Below are 18,228 nucleotides of genomic sequence, written 5' to 3'. Positions count from 1 at the left end.
TTTGCCAACTCTTTCTCGTGGTCGCTGCTTAGCTCCAGCGACGGCTTCCTGTTGGGGCCCTAAGGAGCCCGGGTGGGCAGGCGAGGAGTGGCTTTGAGAGGATGGGTGAGTAGAGGCCGTCAATGTACCCCTCGACATGAGTGACATTGAATTGGCCATGCCTACCCAGTCACATGACCACCTAGCCACGTCTACTGAACCAATCATTAGGCAGATCATATTAGTGGCCCAGGGGATTTAAAATTATGACTTTAGTGATCCCTGAGGTCCAAAACATTGGTGACCCCTAGTCTAGGCCTTAAATAGTCAAACTGGCTGGAAATTTTAGGAATTGGAGCTTCTGGAGGGTGCCCAGTTTGGAAAGGCTGTTCAGTGTCTTGAGGATTCACCTGACCACAGAGGACTCAGTTTTTCCCACGTTCAGCAATTCCATGTATTTCTCCCCGATCTGAAGTTATAAACTTTGAAGTCTTCCACTTAGTCATCCTGACTGAGAGAACGCAGACCAAACGTGTTTCTGATGATTCTGCAAGTAGTTAGGTCATTGTGGGACTAGCTCTCCACTTCAGCTAATTTCCTGGAGACCTTCAGGCCATTGTCTGTGTGGACAAGGGTTTCTCTTGAATGATCTTTGGTTAAGGAGATGTTCTTGTGGAAGCAGCTGGAATGCAAAATACAAAATGCCAGGAAATCTGGACAGTGTGTCTTCCTTGTCTCTCTTTAATGACTAGGTGGATGCTTTATACGAGTCCATTTCTTCGTTTTGTTGTTAGCTGCGAAGTCGTGTCCGAACCATCACGACCCCATGGACAATGTTCCTCCAGGCCTTCCTAATCTCTACCATCCTCTGGAGTCCATTTAAGCTCATGCCGACTGCTTCGGTGACTCCATCCAGCCACCTCCTCCTCTGTCATCCCCTTCTTCTTCTTTTGCTCTCCATCTTTCCCAGCATCAGGCTCTTCTCCAGTGAGGAGGTTGGGAAGCATGGACCAGCCTTGAGACTGGGGAAGGCTTGGACTAGGGCTCTACGTTGGCCATCAGGCAATTCTCAGCTGCCTTTGAAGCTAGACAGCAGTGAGGCAGAGGAACAGCTGGAGCCTGTTCCCAGTGTGTGCATGTGCAGAGCTGCCAGAAGAAAAGAACAGCTCAGAAATCAGGGTCAATGTGGGAGTAAAGCCACAGGTGGACGGTGAATGGCCCCTCCCATAGGAAATAAAAGAGGAGCGAAAGGAGAGGGGGCTTTTGCAGGAAACAATCCGTTTGTTTGTTTCAGGAGTGTGAAGATCTGTCCGTGAATCTCAGAGACTGTGCCGAGTCTTTCCTTGCACAGCACCTCATTTGGAAAATATTTACATGGCAGCTTTCCAAGCTAGATAAGGTCTGTGGTCATGAATACTCCTTTGAAAGACTGTTTGCCAGGCCTTGGCTGAATGTGAATGAGAGGAATTTTCATTCTCGTTTAATAAAAGGGGTTTTGCCAAGACCAAGACTCTGCCTCATGCTTTTTGGGCAAGCCTAGGTCAGAACACAAGGGATCCGAAACAGAACAAGGATTTTCTCAGTGGGGCAACGTCAAAATCCTCTTGAAATATCCAGCTCCTCCTTTGGAAAAAAAAATATGTATAAATTCATCATTTCATCAAGTCTCCAGCAGCTGCGGTGTTCCATCCCACCAATTCCTTGGCTCAATGCCTCGGGCCTGCAGGACTCATATCTCAAAACAGAGGTCTTTGGCTCCCTTGTTCAAAGTGATGACATGGAGATGAGTCATCTCACATCCTTGGGAAAATACCTAGCAGCTTTCCCGCTTTCCCTCTCCGTTTTTTATGATTCTTATTCTTTTTTGGGTGCGCTGCTGGCCTAAATTGGGCATAATCGGTGACCTATTCTCTCATTCCCCAGATCACGGAGGAATCTTCGTAATCTTGTTTCCTTCTTTGCTTTATTTGTAAACAGCTGGGTGGCATCCTTGACTTAAAGCCTAAATCACAGAAGCATAGATCACAATAATAAAAATAATAAATATAAGGGGGGGGGGGGATTTCTCACTAATCCTCAAATGGCCTCCATGTGAATAAATGGGGAAAGAAGCTTTTAATTAAAGGCACAGTGGTTCCAGAAAGTCTCAATATTGCGTTTATCTGCCCACGTCAACTAAGCTGGTTTGGCCGGGGATATTCTTGTTGAGCATTATACTGGAAAAATATGATAAAAAGACTATATATCTGGTCTTACATATACTAACCGCAACCAGAATTGTATCTGCACAGCAATGGAAAAACGCTGAGAATCCGTCAGAAAGTGATTAAGAAAATATTAGAATGCGCAGAAATGGGTAGATTAACACTCACTATAAAGGATAAAGAAGAAACTGAATATTTTTTGGTACAGGATGCATTTTATCAATGGCTAGACAACGAAACAGAAGCTAGGAAGGAGGAGATACAAAAAGAGGAAATATTAAAGTGGAGAGTTGTGAAAGAAGATGTTAAGTATTATTGTTATTATGTTATTATATTTTTAACATGATGATGATGAATAGAACAACAAGTATGTGGATTATGATTGTTTAAAAATAACTATATCCAGATCACACACTGTTCAATGGAATTTGAATGTTATATAAATAAAATGGAGGGCCTCAGTGGCTAAGATGTTGAGCTTGTCAATCAGAAAGGTCGGCAGTTCGGCGGTTCGAATCCCTAGCGCCGCGTAACGGAGTGAGCTCCTGTTACTTGTCCCAGCTTCTGCCAACCGAGCAGTTCGAAAGCGCATAAAATATGCAAGTAGAAAAATAGGCACCACCTTTGGTGGGAAAGGAACAGCGTTCCATTCGCCTTCAGCGTTGAGTCATGCCAGCCACATGACCACGGAGAAGTCTTCGGACAGCGCTGGCTCTTCGGCTTTGAAACGGAGATGAGCACCGCCCCCTAGAGTCAGGAACGACTAGCACACATGTGCGAGGGGAACCTTTACCTTTACTTTACCTTTTTATAAATACAATAAATAAAACATGGGGGGGGGGGAACCTAAGCTGGTTTGGTAACTGCTTTCTACTGAAAAATGTATTGCAACATCAGTGTGAAATTGGGGAGAAAAAAACATTTGCCAACTCTCAAATTAACCCTGGAGAAATATATTCAATTATTTTGTTTTAAAATGTGAGTCAGGATAGAATGATTGTAATTCTATGGGACGGTGGTTAGTCCCAAGAGGGCTTTTTCAAGAGGCCACTGGACTTTTTGGGTTTTCTTTGAAGACGTTTCGCTTCTCATCCAAGAAGGTTCTTCAGCTCATCCAAGAGAGCTGAAGAAGCTTCTTGGATGAGAAGATGTTTAATGAAAAGAAGGACTAGTGGAGACAGGATAGCAGATTCCAATATCTCAGGGGTTACCACAAAGAAGAGGGAGTCAAACTATTCTCCAAGGCACCTGAGGGCAGAACAGGAAGCAATGGGTGGAAACTAATTAAGGAGAGAAGCAACTTAGAACTGAAGAGGAATTTCCTGACGGTTAGAACAATTAATCAGTGGAACAACTTGCCTCGAGAAGTTGTGGATGCCCCAACACTGGAAGTCTTTAAGAAGATGTTGGATAGCCATTTGTCCGAAACGGTATAGGGTTTCCTGCCTAGGCAGGGGGTTGGACTAGAAGATCTCCAAGGCCCCTTCCAACTCTGCTATTGTATTGTATTGTATTGAAACCGTATTTCTACTAGTATGAAAAAGTCTTTCTAATAAAATTATTGTGTTTGGAAAGCTTTGACCCTGGATGTCATTCTTCTTATCAGGGCCCAGAGGGAAAACCTGGCCATCAAGGAGAAAAAGGCAAAGCTGGATTTAAGGTGCGGGTGATTCCATCTTTTTTATTCTCGTGCTAATCTCCTCTGCTTTCTGTTGGGTCTTTTCACCCTGAGTTGAAAGCGTGGAAACTTTCAGCTGATAGAAATGGATTTCTTAACTGGATTGTGGGAAGATGAAACTCGATGAACATGGAAGATCTTCAAAATGCAGAGAACTAGCCAATCCAGGAGAGTTCTCATGCTAAATATTTTTAAATTGATTTGTGTTTCAGTGGAGGGATTCAATTTTTTTTTACTAGCGGTTCTGTGGTTGTGGCTTGGTGGGTGTGGCATGGCATGGTGGATGTGGCTTGGTGGCAAGGCAGAGGAAGGATACTGCAAAACCCCATTCCCTCCCCACTCCAGGGAAAGGATACTGCAAAATCCCCATTCCCTCCCCACTCCAGGGAAAGGATACTGCAAAATCTCCATTCCCTCTCCACTCCAGGGGAAGGATACTGCAAAATCTCCATTCCCTCCCCACTCCAGAGAAAGGATACTGCAAAATCCCCATTCCCTCCCCACTCCAGGGGAAAGGATACTGCAAAATCCCCATTCCCTCCCCACTCCAGGGGAAAGGATACTGCAAAATCTCTATTCCCTCCCCACTCCAGGGGAAGGATACTGCAAAATCCCCATTCCCTCCCCACTCCAGGGGAAGGATACTGCAAAATCCCCATTCCCTCCCCACTCCAGGGAAAGGATACTGCAAAATCCCCATTCCCTCCCCACTCCAGGGAAAGGATACTGCAAAATCTCCATTCCCTCTCCACTCCAGGGGAAGGATACTGCAAAATCTCCATTCCCTCCCCACTCAAGGGGAAAGATACTGCAAAATCTCCATTCCCTCTCCACTCCAGGGGAAGGATACTGCAAAGTCCCCATTCCCTCCCCACTCCAGGGGAAGGATACTGCAAAATCCCCATTCCCTCCCCACCCCACTAACCTGCTTTCCAGCTCCATTCTCCTATGCAGGGCAACAAAAGAAGACCCTGCTGATCAGCTGGGACTCGGGAGGCAGCAAATAGATGGGGGAAAAGCCAACCAGAGGTGGTATTTGCCGGTTCTCCGAACTACTCAAAATTTCCGCTACCAGTTCGCCAGAACCGGTCAGAACCGACTGAATGCCATCTCTGGTGTTGCTTTACTGGGAGACCTTTCCTGACCTTTTCAGTTTAATGGTATTGTCTCAGCCTAGACAGACGTTCAACCATGGGGACTGGTGTGATTTCAGTGGCTGATGTGTCTGCTCTTCTTCTTCAGGGCAGCAAAGGCCATGAGGGGCAACTTGGAGAGACGGGCCCACCTGGAGCTATGGGTTCAAAAGGGACTCAAGGTCCCAAAGGATCAAGAGGCACCCTCGGACCTAGGGTGAGAATTCACTTTTTACTCTTGAGTTATAATCCATTAAAAATGCCCCCCCCCCCCAGTTACCTGTGTTCTACCAATCATGATTTTGCTTTGAGGAATCTTCGACCCTGCAGATCAAAATGGAGACTCCCTCCACTTAAAGAGACAGAGGCCAGGAAGGGGAGGGGGAGGAAAATGTCCAGGAAAGAAAATTGTCAAATCCAATTCAGGAGCCAACTAAAAAAGGTGTTCTCACTGGGCAAAACTGAGTGGAGTCATGCAGAGGAAGCAGAGAGGTGTGGCTTCAAAATTAACTAAGGGCAGATTGACTGTGAGAATATCCCACTCCTAGAGGCTTCCCCATCTCCTACGGAGAACAGGTGGGTCTATTCAGTTTAGAGAAGACCCTGGAAGTTTTCCCAAAGGAAGGGCTTGAGAACACGAATGCTGAGAGGCTAAAACCAGAGCTTTAAAGAGTGTGAATAGATATGAGAGAACATTTTTCTCTTGTGTTCCTCCTCTATCTTCTTTCGTTTTTGTCTGTACTGTTTATTTCTTTTTTCTAGATAAGTTGTTGCTAGTCCTCTAATATATGCTTTACTGGTATCCCACACATTCTGTAGGGATGTATCCTCCTTCTTGTTCTCTTTGGGGGAAAAAAGTTCAATTTCCCTATAGTGCTGAAATTCTTTTTAATTTAATACATTTTGATTTAATGTCCATCTCATTCTTTTTCTCTAACCTTGCCATGTCATTATTATTGGATTGTGGTCTGCCCATAGACTCATTTCTATGTCAATCTTTTCTGTTTTGGCAATTAAGTCTATTGTTGTCCAAATCATGTCTATTCTTTGCCACGACATGTGTCTATTTCAGTAAAATGTATATTGTTTTTCTCTCAAGTGTCTTCTTCTCCATACATCTTGTAGGCCTAATTCATCCATCGTTGTAAAGAATGTTTTAGGCAGTGTGAATAGATATGAGAGAACATTTTTCTCAGCTAAAATGCGTAACCAATGTTAGGAAGAGCAAGGATGGAATTGACTCTCTGTTGTTCTTCACAGGGACCTCCTGGCCAAATGGGGATCGAAGGAGAGATGGGATTAAAAGGCTATCAGGTAACTATGGTTTGGAACTGTGGTGGCTACACTAGGCTATATTTTAGCCACCATGCAGTGATCTGTGTAGGACATATCTTGCTGCCTTTTGTTAACCAGGAATTGGGTTGCCAAAGTAGACTTCCACGGAAGATGTTCTGACCTAGGCTTCTCCAGCAGCATGAAGCCGAGTCCTCATCCCAATAAACCCCTTTTATTTAATTGACAGGGAATTCCTCTCCAGCAAAGCCTTTCCTCTCCCACAGTCTTTCAAGATAGCTCACAATTACCGACCTTTATCAATCTTGGAGAGTGGCCAGGCCAATATCTTTCAGATGCAGAATGCAGGAACTAATTGTCTCCTGCAAACTCTACTCCCCTGTCGCTCCTCTTTTATTTCCTCCAGGAGGGGCCATTCACTGTCCACCTGTGGCTTTACTTCCAAGTCGACCCTTGTTCCTTAGCTGTTCCCTTCATCTGGCAGCTCTGTGCATGCACACACTGGGAACAAGCTCCAGCTTTTCCTCTGCCTCACTGATGTCTGACTCTGAAGACAGCTGATAACTGTCAGACGGCTCTGCCCCCCTCTCTGCCTCCAACACAGAAGTTTGTCAGAGTCTTCCCCAAACTCCATGTTTCCCCCCAACCTCCTCACTGTCCGAGTCTGCTGCCAGCACCGCTTGCTGCTAGCGGGCCCCAATAGAAGATGGAATTTCATTGTCATTCCCTTTCTTCTCGTTTGCAGGGACACACAGGTTCACCAGGCCCCATTGGATTTCCTGGACCTAAAGGGGAAAAGGTAAATGGACAGAATCGATGTTGAACGGGCAACTTCAAAAGAAGGAAATAATATGGTCCCTCCCCATTGCAAAGACCTTTTGATAAGAGCCGTTTCTTACTCTACTTTCTGAGTTTGAAAGTCTCTATCCTGGCATCATCCAACCATTGCTATGGGGAAAGATCAGGAGTGAAGGAGGTAGGCCGGTATTACAGAACGTAGAATAATAGGGTTGGAAAGGACCTTGGAGGTCTTCCATTCTAACCCCTTGCTCAAGCAGGAGAACCTATACCATTCCATGCAAATTCCTATCCAGTCTCTTCTTGAAAACCTCCAGTGTTGGAACATTCACAACTTCTGGAGGCAAGTCATTCCACTGGTTTATTGTCCGCACTATCAGAAAATTTCTCCTTGGTTCTAGCTTGCTTCTCTCCTTGATTAGTTTCCATCTGTTGCTTCTTGTTCAGTCTTCATGTGCATGAACAGTTGACCCCCACTTCTTTGTGAAAACCTATCCTCCTCCACCTCCTCCTCCTCCTCCTCCTCCTCCTCCTCCTCCTCCTCCTCCTCCTCCTCCTCCTCCTCCGATTGGACACACAAGGAATTTGTCTGGTGCACAAGCTCTCAGTGTACATTAAAAAAATACATTCATCAAGAATCACAAGATACAACACTTAGTGATAGTCAAGGTTACTAACAAGCTATCAAATCGTACTAGGAAACAAATAAAAACAATATAAATTGAAATATTCAACGTGGTTATAGTCATAAGTAGGGAGAGATAGCTACTAGGAAGGATGAGAAGAATAACAGTAATACAGTCTTAGTAAATAGTTTGACAGTGTTGTGGGAATTAGTTGTTAAGTAGATTGATAGCATTAGGGGGAGAAAACTTTCCTTATGTCTAGTTGTCTTGGTGTGCAGTGCCCTATAGCGTCGTTTTGAGGGTAGGAGTTGAAACAATTTATGTCCAGGATACAAGGGGTGTGTAGATATTTTCACAGCCCTCTTTTTGACTCGTGCAGTGTACAGGTCCTCCATGGAAGGCAGGTTGGTAGCCATTGTTTTTTCTGCAGTTGTGATTCTCCTCTGAAGTCTGTGTCTGTCTTGTAGGGTTGCAGAGCCAAACCAGACAGTTTAAAAAAAAACAGTTAGAAAGGGAAACGCAGCTGGAAAATCTCATTTTTCTCTCTTCTAAATTGCAAAGCAGTTTTTCCCACCCAGAGACGGCGGATGTTAGGAAGGGATCTGTCCTCACCCTCTCCTTTTCCATTCATACTTACTGCAGGTTCCTGATCGGGAGTTTTTCTTTTTCCCCATTAACATTTCAAAAACAATAATAATTTATTCTTCCAGCCAGCAGGGAACTGATACAGAATCACTGCTGAGATTGTTTCAATCTTCAATTCCATCCATCTACACTTAGCTCGCTCCCACCCGACCCCCCTCTCTCAATTTCAACCCCGGTGTACATATTTGCATTGTGCAGTTTGGGATGTTGGTTTTCAACTGTAAGACCAAATGGGGCAAAAGTAATTTATTTACTGTGAGGTGAGAGAACTTCACCCCCCCCCCTTTTTTTTTTTTTTTACAAATACCGTCTTTGCCCAAAAATAAGACAGGGTCTTATTTTCTTTTGATCCCTGAAATAGGCGCTTGGCCTTATTTTCAAGGAGGTCTTATTATTTTTGAGGTGCAGGAGGCAGCGAGCGTGGTCACCTCAGGGCTGCTGCTGTGTTGCAATATTTTGGGGGAGGGCTTATTTTGGGGGAGGGCTTATTTTGGGGGAGGGCTTATTTTAGAGCATGCGCTCAAAAGCCCGATTGGGCTTATTATCCAGGGAGGTCTTTTTTTTGAGGAAACAGGGTAAGCATTGAGACTCCTGGGGGGGGGGGGAAATGGCTTGCTTTTCTTTCCTCATCCCAAATCTTCCATTTTTGCTCTGTCCTATTCTGGATACTGCAACCAGTTTTGGTCCCCACACTATAAAAATGGTATTGAGACACTAGAAAGAGTGCAGAGAAGAGCAACCAGGATGATTAGGGGACTGGAGGCTAAAATATATGGTGAACGGCTGCAGGAACTGGGCATGGCTAGTCGAGTGAAGAGAAGGACCAGGGAAGACATGATAGCAGACTTCCCATTTTTGAGGGGCTGCCCCAGAGAGGAGGCGGTCAAGCTGTTTTCCAAAGCACCAGAAGGCCAGAGAAGGGATAATGGATGGAAACTGAACAAGGAGAGACTCAACCTAGAAATGAGGAGTAACTTTCTGACAGTGAGAACAATTAACCCATGGAACAGAAGTTGTCTTCAGAAGTTGTGGGAGCTTCATCACTGGAAGCTTTTAAGAAGAGACTGGACTGCCCTCTGTCAGAAATGCTGTAAGGTCTCCTGCTTGGGCGGGAGGTTGGACTAGATGACCTACAAGGTCCCTTCCAACTCTATTATTATTATTGTCCTTCCTGGCTCTTTCAGGGATACACTTAAGCCGTTCCCAAAGTCACTGGAAGCCTCATTTTGAGAAGATTGATGATGTAGGAAGAAACCACAAGAAGAAGAATTAAATGGTCCAGGCGCGAGAGCAAGGAGCAGAATAACATTTTGTAACAATTGCGCAGTGTGGTTTTAGAAAACCTGCCTGCTTCTCCGTTGTTATCCGTCTCAATAGCAAGACAGGAATGTCATCGTTTCCAGAACTGGCTGGTCTTGACCGAATTTCCTCGCAAAGGAAGTGTGCAGGATTCTAACTTTATTACTTTTCCTAAAAAACACCTTCAGCACATTTTTCCCCCCTCTTGCCAACCTGCAATTTTACGAGAAGTCCCGTCAGCTGGAGTTTATGAGCTTGCAAACAGCTGCTTCATCGAGTTTTTCAGTTGGATGGGGGTTTCTTCCTCCCCCCCCCCAAATATATTTTGGAACATGGCTTTATGGTTTAAATTCTTTTTGGATCCAAACCAGAGGTGTCTTTTTACTCCAGCTGGCCTTGCGGATTGAGCTGTAGGAGTGACAACAACGTTCCTTGTTTGCGGATTTTAAGAGGCGCCATTGTTTGCGAGATTTTCACTGCCGTGGGTCAGTGGCTAAGACGCTGAGCTTGTCGATCCGAAAAGTCGGCAGTTCGGCGGTTCGAATCCCTAACGGCGTGAGCTCCCGTGATTTGTCCCAGCTTCCGCCAACCTAGCAGTTCAAAAGCACATAAAAAATGCAAGTAGAAAAATAGGGACCACCTTTGGTGGGGAGGGAACAGCGTTCTGTGCACTTTTGGCATTTGATCATACCGGCCACATGACCGGTATTCTAGGATCCTAGAATTGCTTTTCGATCTCTCCGTTTGTGCTTCAGTGCTCAGCACTGAGCACCCAGGGCCTCTGGTGTATCTCTGCACTCCCAAGAGCTGAAGGGGCAGCCTTTTGCTTGGCGTGTTATGCTTCATATTTCTGTTACAATCTGCCTTTAAAGCTATTCATAAAGCTTAAATTCTCCTCACCTACTGGTGTGTTCATTGCCCTCGGATGCTTAAAAAGGCCAGTTGTCTTCCCTTGGCCGCTGACTATCGCTTGGCAAAAGAGAGGGAAGCAGGGAGCCTGCGAGCACTCACTCACAGATTTAGAGCCATGGTGGCACAGTGGTTAGAATGCAGTAGTAAGGGCTAACTCTGCCCACTGCCTGCAGTTCGATTATCGCCATCTCAAGGTTGACTTAGCCTTCCGTCCTTCCGAGGTGGGTCAAATGAGGACCCAGATTGTTGGGGGGAGGGGGACTCTGTAAACTGCTTAGAGAGGGCTGTGAAGTGCTGTGAAGCGGTATAGAAGTCTAAGTGTTATTGCTATTGGTCTGTCTGTCGGTGTCTGTCTGTCTGTCCGTCTGTCCATATATCCATCTATCCAATCCAATCCTATCCTATCCATCCATCCATCCATCCATCTATCTATCTATCATCCATCTATCTATCTATCTATCTATCTATCTATCTATCTATCTATCTATCTATCTATCTATCTATCTGTGGCACAATAGTTAAAATGCACTATAATTGCAGCCTAATTCTGCCCAGTGCCAGTAATTCGAACCTGACCAGCTCAAGGTTGACTCAGCCTTCTGTTTTTCCGAGGTGGGTCAAATGAGAACCCAGATTGTTGAGGGAAAGAGGCTGGCTCTGTAAACTGCTTAGAGAGGGCTGTGAAACACTGTGAAGCGGTATATAAGTCTCGGTGCTATTGCTACTAGTCTTTACCTCCATGTTGAACTAGCCATCTTTGCCCTGTGAACCAAGTATTTTGTGTTTTTTTTAGGGAGAACAAGGTGATGACGGGAAGAAGGAGGGACCCCCTGGGCCACCCGGAGAAAGAGTAAGCTCCCCATTGTATCTAGGACTATTACTCAATCAAGGTCTTTTGGCTTCCCCAAAAAGCACGAAGCAGATTCCTGGTCCCGGCAAAAACCCCTTTATTAAATGAATGTGAATTCCTCTCATTCACATTCAGCAAAGGCCTGGGAAATAGTCTTTCAAAGGAATATTTATGACCACAGACCTTATCTAGCTTGGAAAGCTGCCATGTAAATATTTCCCAAATGAGGTGCTGTGCAAGGGAAGACTGGGCACAGAGTCTCTGAGATTCACGGACAGATCTTCACACTCCTGAAACGAACGGACTGTCTGTCTAGCTTATCCTCACCATGACTTAAAGCAAGTTGCAGGGATTTGGAACGCCAGGGTGTATTCTCACGTGGGCTTTGTGTTTTTCTCGCCCTCTCTTGTTTTAGGGTCCCGCCGGCAACAGGGGAGATCGTGGGGAGTCTGGAGACCCTGGTTATCCTGTGAGTCCTTCTCCAAGTACCTGGTTAGGAAATTAACCATCTTGGGAACAGTACTTTCTTCTCTCCGCAATCTTCTCTCCGTCAAATCCTAAGCAGTCCCTACTTGTTCCAACAAGATGTCTGTTCCATGGGGTTCTACAGCATCCATCATCTCAGTTCAACCGTGATCGCTGATGGGAATTTTAATCCAACATTCCGGTTTGGGGGAAGGATAATGTGGATACAACTCAGCAGCAGAAAAGGTGGCAGAAGGGCAGGGGAAGGGGCCCCACTGTTGCTTTGAGTCAGCCATCAAATGAAATGAAGACCTTGGGCCTTCCTTTGAGTAGGGAAGCACACAGGGGTAGGATTCAGCCGATTTGTACTGGTTCAGGCAAACCTAATGTTAATTTTGCATCCAGTTCTCTGAACCAGTTGTTGCAAGGACCGGTTGATCCTCCCCTCCCATCCCCTCCCCTCCAGGAGTCTCCACATGGCCCGCTTTGGATGCGACTGTAAGTGCAGGTCCCATGCGGAGGCTCTGGGAGGGTGAAAAATGGGCCTCCGGGAATGTCAGGGTGTGAATTCCGCCCTGTCATTAACGAGGTATGAAATTGTGGCATTACCTTGAAGAATACTTTTTGAAGAAGCAAAATAAACCCGAGGTATATTCTAAGAAAAACATTTTATGGTAAAGAAAGTAAAAACAAAACTTACTGAGCTAATGATTACATTTTGGCAGATTCCCTGTCTGCCTTGGCAGACGGACAAAAGAAATAAATAAAGTGAAGTGTGACATGCGCAGTGAAGCTTAGATAAGAAACAGTTCATTCTGCCGTATAACTCAGAATGTGGGCACAGCTGGCAAACCAAATAAACGCAGTGACAGGGACGTCCATAAATGGCCCCGTTTCCGGCCTCCTGAATGCCTCCACAGCCCGGGGAGGCCATTTTTGCCTTCCCGGAGGCTCAGGGAAAGCCTTCGGAGCCTGGAAAAAGCAAAAACGCCCCTCCCCCCTGCCATGTGCAAGAGGCCGAGTAGGCCATGGCCACCATGGCCACGCCCACCCAGCAACCAGGCAGAGGACTGGTTGCTAATATTTTTCACTCCCACCCCTGGAAGCACAATTGTGAAGATTCGGCTCTCGGTGAAGTTTCCAAAAGTTGCCCCAATTAATTTACGAGCGTCAAGACAAAGTTCAAAAGAAATCCAGTCATTTATTAGGAGCAATATTTTGGCATGTTCTTCTGCGGAGCCGAATCTGACTTCTGGTTAATGGTGCCTGAACTTTGCCTCTGTGTCTCCCCTCCCCTCAGTCTGTGTCATAAATCATATCCACCAACGAGGTGCTGCAGCAGGCTGTGAACTTTCGTGCCTCACACGCCTGCTGTAGAAATCTGAGATCCGACTCTGGTGGAAGGTATGCATGGAATTCTCCCTCCCTTTTCCATGTCAACTTGATAATAGTCATGGAAACGCTTTACAAGTTGACATCAGTTAGATCAGTGTTTCTCACCATTGGCCACTCTGATAGGTGGACTTCAACTCCCAGAATTCCTCCGCCAGCATGCTGGCTGGGGAATTCTGGGAATTGAAACCCAGAAGGGACACTTGAGTTGAATGAGGCAGAATTCCACTTCATCCGTGATGGCTTCCTTCTTCGACATCTCGTCACGTTTGCAAGTTTTCTCCTCCCAATCATTTACACAGATGCTAATCTAAATTACAAAAAGAAGTTCAAAAAACAAAAAGAAGAGAAATCATCCTTTGTTCCTTGAAGACATTTTTCTCCAGGGTAGACCTGTAAAAAAGGGACGCAATCTCTCTGCAAAATGCATGCTGTTTGTATGTGGTCTTCTGAATGTACCTTTTCTCAGAGGTACCTTTTTCATCCGGGGGCACAAGGATGCTAACATCCCTTTCGCCTGTTGCAACAGGAGGGGAGAGGAAAAATCCGAATGCTGAAATTTATTTCCAGCAGGGATGTGTGTGAGAAGGAGATCCTGTAGTCTTTGAGCAATGGGGAGAAAATAACGAGGCAAGGAGAACTTTTCCTTCTGGACCAAAAATGGTTGAATGAATTATTGACTTGAATTCTCTCTCTCTCTCTCTCTGGTTTTCCTCCAGGGCCAAGAAGGAGTTGACGGCGAACGAGGAAAATCCGGGCAGCAAGGTTTGCCTGTAAGAAAGCCACTGTGGTTGTTGCATTTCCTCCTGTCTTCTTCTGAAGAGTCTCCTCCAGTGGAGGTCACAACGCCATCCAAGGGGGGACTTCAGAATCCACATTTCTTCTTGCCTTGGGCTGATGTTCTCAGTTCCTTTCCTGGGGACCAGAGATGCAATTCTGAAAGCTGTTCTGATGCGCTGGAGGTCCATTTAGGATGTTCAGCAGGACCTAGTGATTCTCCCATCTCCAGCGCGGCGGGGAAAAGCAACAGTGTCCAACTTTGGCCACTTTGTGGACTTGGATTCTCAGAATTGTTCTGTCCTGGATGGAATTCTGGGAATTGAAGTTCACAAGACTTGAAGTTGACAAGGTTGGACCTCCCTGCTCCAAGTGATTCCTTCTGTCCTTCTTTGCTCAGCCTTTGTGTTCTATGAAAGGAGATCTTTCCAAGGATTTTAGTTTTGGTTCTTTCCTTTTTTTTTCAGGGACATCCAGGACCCCCAGGAACCCCAGGCCTGAAAGGATCCAAAGGCTCTCTGGTATGTTTTGGAAAGCGAACATGGCTTGGTGGTTTTCTCATAACAGATCAGGTTGAGTTGGAGAGATGTGTTGTAGTGCGCTGGCGGCCTGCAGAGCTGGCAGCAGATTTGGACAGTGAGGAGGTTGGGGAGGAGCATGGGCCAGTCCTGGAGTCTGGGGAAGGCTCGGACGAGGGCTCTCCATCAGGGAGAGAGAGGGGGCCAGGGCCACCTTGGAGTTATGTGCTGCCTCTGGATCCTCCAGGGGCGGACATCAGCGAGACAGAGGAACAGGGGGAGCCTGTTCCCAGTATACGCATGCACAGAGCTGCCAGAAGGCAAGAACAGTTAAGGCAAAAGGGGCGACTCGGGAGTAAGGCTTGGAGATGATTGCACTCCTCCCATAAGACATAAAGGAGGAGCAAAGGCACGTGAGCTTTTGCAGGAAGGAACTTTGTTCATTCTGGTCGGTTTAAACTCTGAAACTCCGTTTTGACTCTGTGCTCCTTAAGAAGAGGTTGGATAACCATTTGTCTGAAGTGGTGTAGGATTTCCCGCCTAAGCAGAGGGTTGGATTAGAAGACCTCCAAGGTCCCTTCCAACTCTGTTATTCTATTCTAAATCAGACAAAGGGGGACACCAATTGGCTCCGGGCAAGTCCATTTTGAAGAACCTCAATAGATGAGGGACTATCCGGTGGATAAAGCAATTGGAGATTCCAAGGAAGGACAGACAGTAAGAAACAAAGAGGAATTCTAGTTTCATTTAGCAAGATCTTTCTCAATTTGCTTGTTCCGCTTGTCTAGGAAAAGCGGAATATTCTGCAATTATCCCTTTCCCCCCAATATTTAATCATACATTGAAGACGAGAGTGCCCCAAAACTCACCACCAACAAAAGCGTAGATGGGACAGGACTCATTATACACTGGAAATGTTGAGAAACTTACATCAGCTCTGCCTCATGGGGAGATATGCATGTTTAAAAGACAGTAAAAGGCAGTGGTTAGAGTGCAGTACTGCAGGTTACTTCTGCAATATGACAGTTCGAATCTCACCAGGCTCAAGGTTGACTCAGCCTTCCATCATTCCAAGGTGGGTAAAATGAGGATCCAAAATTGATGGGGGGCAAGAGGCTGACTCTGTAAACCACTTAGAGCATGCTTATAAAGCACTGTAAAATGGTATATAAGTCTATTGCTATCTCCATGCCATTCCTTCTTTTATTTTTCCCTTCCAAGGGTCAGCAAGGAAAACGGGGCCTTCCGGGTGCAAGAGGAAGCCGAGGATCGTCTGTAAGTAAGGTTTGCTTTTACTCACCTGGGGTGACAGGCAGCCAGGATACACACACCATCTCCTGCTTATCCTCAGCTGTCTCTCCTTGAGCTCCAGATTCATCATTCTCATCACCAGATTGTATTAAACTCTACCTTTTCTCTAACCTGTCCCACTCTCTCCGAAATTCTTCCGAAAATGGGCATCTCAAATTAGACGCCATTCTTGTGTGGTGTAGACCAGTTGTTATGCGGCCAGAGGAGCTGGTGGCCAATTCAGACAGTGAGGAGGTTGGGGAGGAACATGGACCAGTCCTGGAGCTTGGGAAAGGCTCAGACGAGGGCTCTGCATTGGAGGCAGAGATGGGGCCAGGGCCGTCCGACAGTTATCAGCTGCCTTCAGTAATCGTAGATCAGTGGGGCAGAAGAACAGCTGGAGCCTGTTCCCGATGTATGCATGTGCAGAGCTGCCAGGAGAAGGGAACAGCTAAGGAGCAAGGGCCGACTCAGGAGGAAAGGCACAGGTGGGCGGTGAATTAGGGAATATAAAGAGGAGCGAAAGGGGAGTGGAGTTTGCAGGAGGCCATTAGTTCAATTCATTAGAGTGAAGATCTGTTCCTGACTTCTTGCCAAGGAATTGCTGCTACAGCTTGGCGTTTGGAAGATACCAGCCTGGCAGCTCTCCAAGCCTGATAATGTCTGTGGTTATCAATTCACCCTTGAAAGACTGTTTGCCAGGACTTTGCTGGGTGTGAATGAGAGGAATTCACAGGAGCTTCATAAAAAGGGTTTTTGTCAGGACAAGGAGCCTGCTTCGTGATTTGGGGAAGCCTAGGTCAGGACACCAGTATAGACTAAAGGGGAGCTCCTATCTTCAGAAGCTATATTGTGGATGCAGCTTTAGGTTGTGTTGACCTTGTTTCACAGTGCCCACCCATGTCCAATGAGTAATCGAGGGCTGTTCTTCTAGGGTTCTCTTGGCCTGCCAGGCCCCCGAGGGGTCATTGGGCGAGAGGGACAGGAGGGCACTTCTGGAGTTGACGGGATTCCTGGAAAAGAGGGCAACCTGGGGCAAAAAGTAAGTGCAAGGTTTTGGAAGGTGGCTCCTAGACTTATGGATGGCACTGATACGACAACATCCATTACGGTTGATCATTCTAACGATTCGTTGATAGGAATCAGACTTCTTATGATGAATAAGTACCTGCATGGATCGTCCCCAAGGTGCTTTTTCAAGATGCAACTGGACTTTCTGGTTTTTCTTTGAAGATATTTCGCTTCTCATCCAAGAAGCTTCTCCTCCTCCTCCTTCCTCTTCCTCTTCCTTCTCCCCCTCCTCCTCCTCTTCTTCTTCTCCTCTTCCTCTTCCATTTCTCCTCCTCCTCCATTTCTTCTTCTTCTACTACTTCTCCTTCTCCTCCTTCTCTGCCTCCTCCTCTGCCTCTTCCTCCTCCTCTTCTCCTCCTCCTCCTCATTCTCCATTTCTTCTTCTACTACTTCTCCTCCTCCTCTACTTCTTCTACTACTTCTCCTCCTCCTCCTTCTCTGCCTCTTCTTCTTCTCTTCCTTCTCCTTTTTCTCCTCCATTTCTCCTCCTCCTCCTTCTCTGCCTTCTCTTCTTCTCTTCCTTCTCCTTTTCTCCTCCTCCATTTCTCCTCCTCCTCCTCCTCCTCCTCTCCTCCTCCTTCTCTGTCTCCTCTTCTTCTTCTCTTCCTTCTCCTTTTTCTTCTCCTCCTTCTCCATTTCTTCTCCTCCTCCTCCTCCTCCTCTTCTTCTTCTTCTCCTCCTCCTCCTCTGAAGAAGCTTCTTGGAAGAGAAGCAAAACATCTTCAAAAAAACCCCAGAAAGTCCAGATGCCTCCTGAAAAAAAGCACCTTTGGGACAACCACAACCTGGATGACTGAGAATCTCCATAGACATTAATCTAGGCTGATGTTCTTTCTCCCCTCTTCTCCCAAATTAGGGTGAACAAGGTGAGGATGGGGAAGAAGGCATCCCGGGAATGCCGGGAAAAAGAGGGAATGTTGGCGTCCCTGGCTTACCTGGAGCACAAGGTCCCACAGGATTCAAGGTTGGTGCCCACCTGTTCTTTGTCAGCCTGGAGTTTCTGCATCTAATTTCTTGGGACCTTCATTAACATGTCAGGTGTGGTGCGGGCTCCAATTGTTTCTTAAATCTTCCTCAAAGACCTAGTTATTCCATATCCAGATGTTGGGATGGTTAGCAGTTTAAAAAGTTGATGGTGGCGGTGATATGTTAGGGATTGAGGTCATTTTGATGCCACCGCCTTGCATTCAGATTTTAAGTTCTCTCTTTGAGAAAGGGACTCAGGGGCTAAGGCACTGAGCTTGTCGATCAGAAAGGTTGGCAGTTCGGCGGTTTGATTCCCTAGAACTGCGTAACGG

The 18,228-nt window shown here is 46.2% G+C and overlaps 1 protein-coding gene across 4 annotated transcripts in view; it reads left to right on the top strand.

Annotated features, from left to right (window-relative positions):
* Positions 1–18,228, top strand: part of COL27A1 (collagen type XXVII alpha 1 chain) — a 203,511-nt gene that overhangs the window by 116,906 nt on the left and 68,377 nt on the right. For all 4 annotated transcript variants that reach the window (XR_014176514.1, XM_081967198.1, XM_081967197.1 and 1 more), the window contains 11 exons: positions 3,790–3,843; positions 5,104–5,211; positions 6,255–6,308; positions 7,033–7,086; positions 11,361–11,417; positions 11,833–11,886; positions 13,994–14,047; positions 14,519–14,572; positions 15,791–15,844; positions 16,794–16,901; positions 17,787–17,894. Coding sequence is in view for 3 of the 4 variants with exons in the window: in XM_081967198.1 (XP_081823324.1) it covers positions 3,790–3,843; positions 5,104–5,211; positions 6,255–6,308; positions 7,033–7,086; positions 11,361–11,417; positions 11,833–11,886; positions 13,994–14,047; positions 14,519–14,572; positions 15,791–15,844; positions 16,794–16,901; positions 17,787–17,894 (759 nt within the window). In the remaining variant the exon portion in view is untranslated. The remainder of the gene's footprint in view (positions 1–3,789; positions 3,844–5,103; positions 5,212–6,254; positions 6,309–7,032; positions 7,087–11,360; positions 11,418–11,832; positions 11,887–13,993; positions 14,048–14,518; positions 14,573–15,790; positions 15,845–16,793; positions 16,902–17,786; positions 17,895–18,228) is intronic.

The sequence above is a fragment of the Natrix helvetica genome (assembly GCF_964273705.1).
Source record: "Natrix helvetica genome assembly, chromosome: 15".
NCBI classification, from domain to species: Eukaryota; Metazoa; Chordata; class Lepidosauria; order Squamata; family Natricidae; genus Natrix; species Natrix helvetica.
This window is presented reverse-complemented; position numbering and strand designations above follow the sequence as displayed.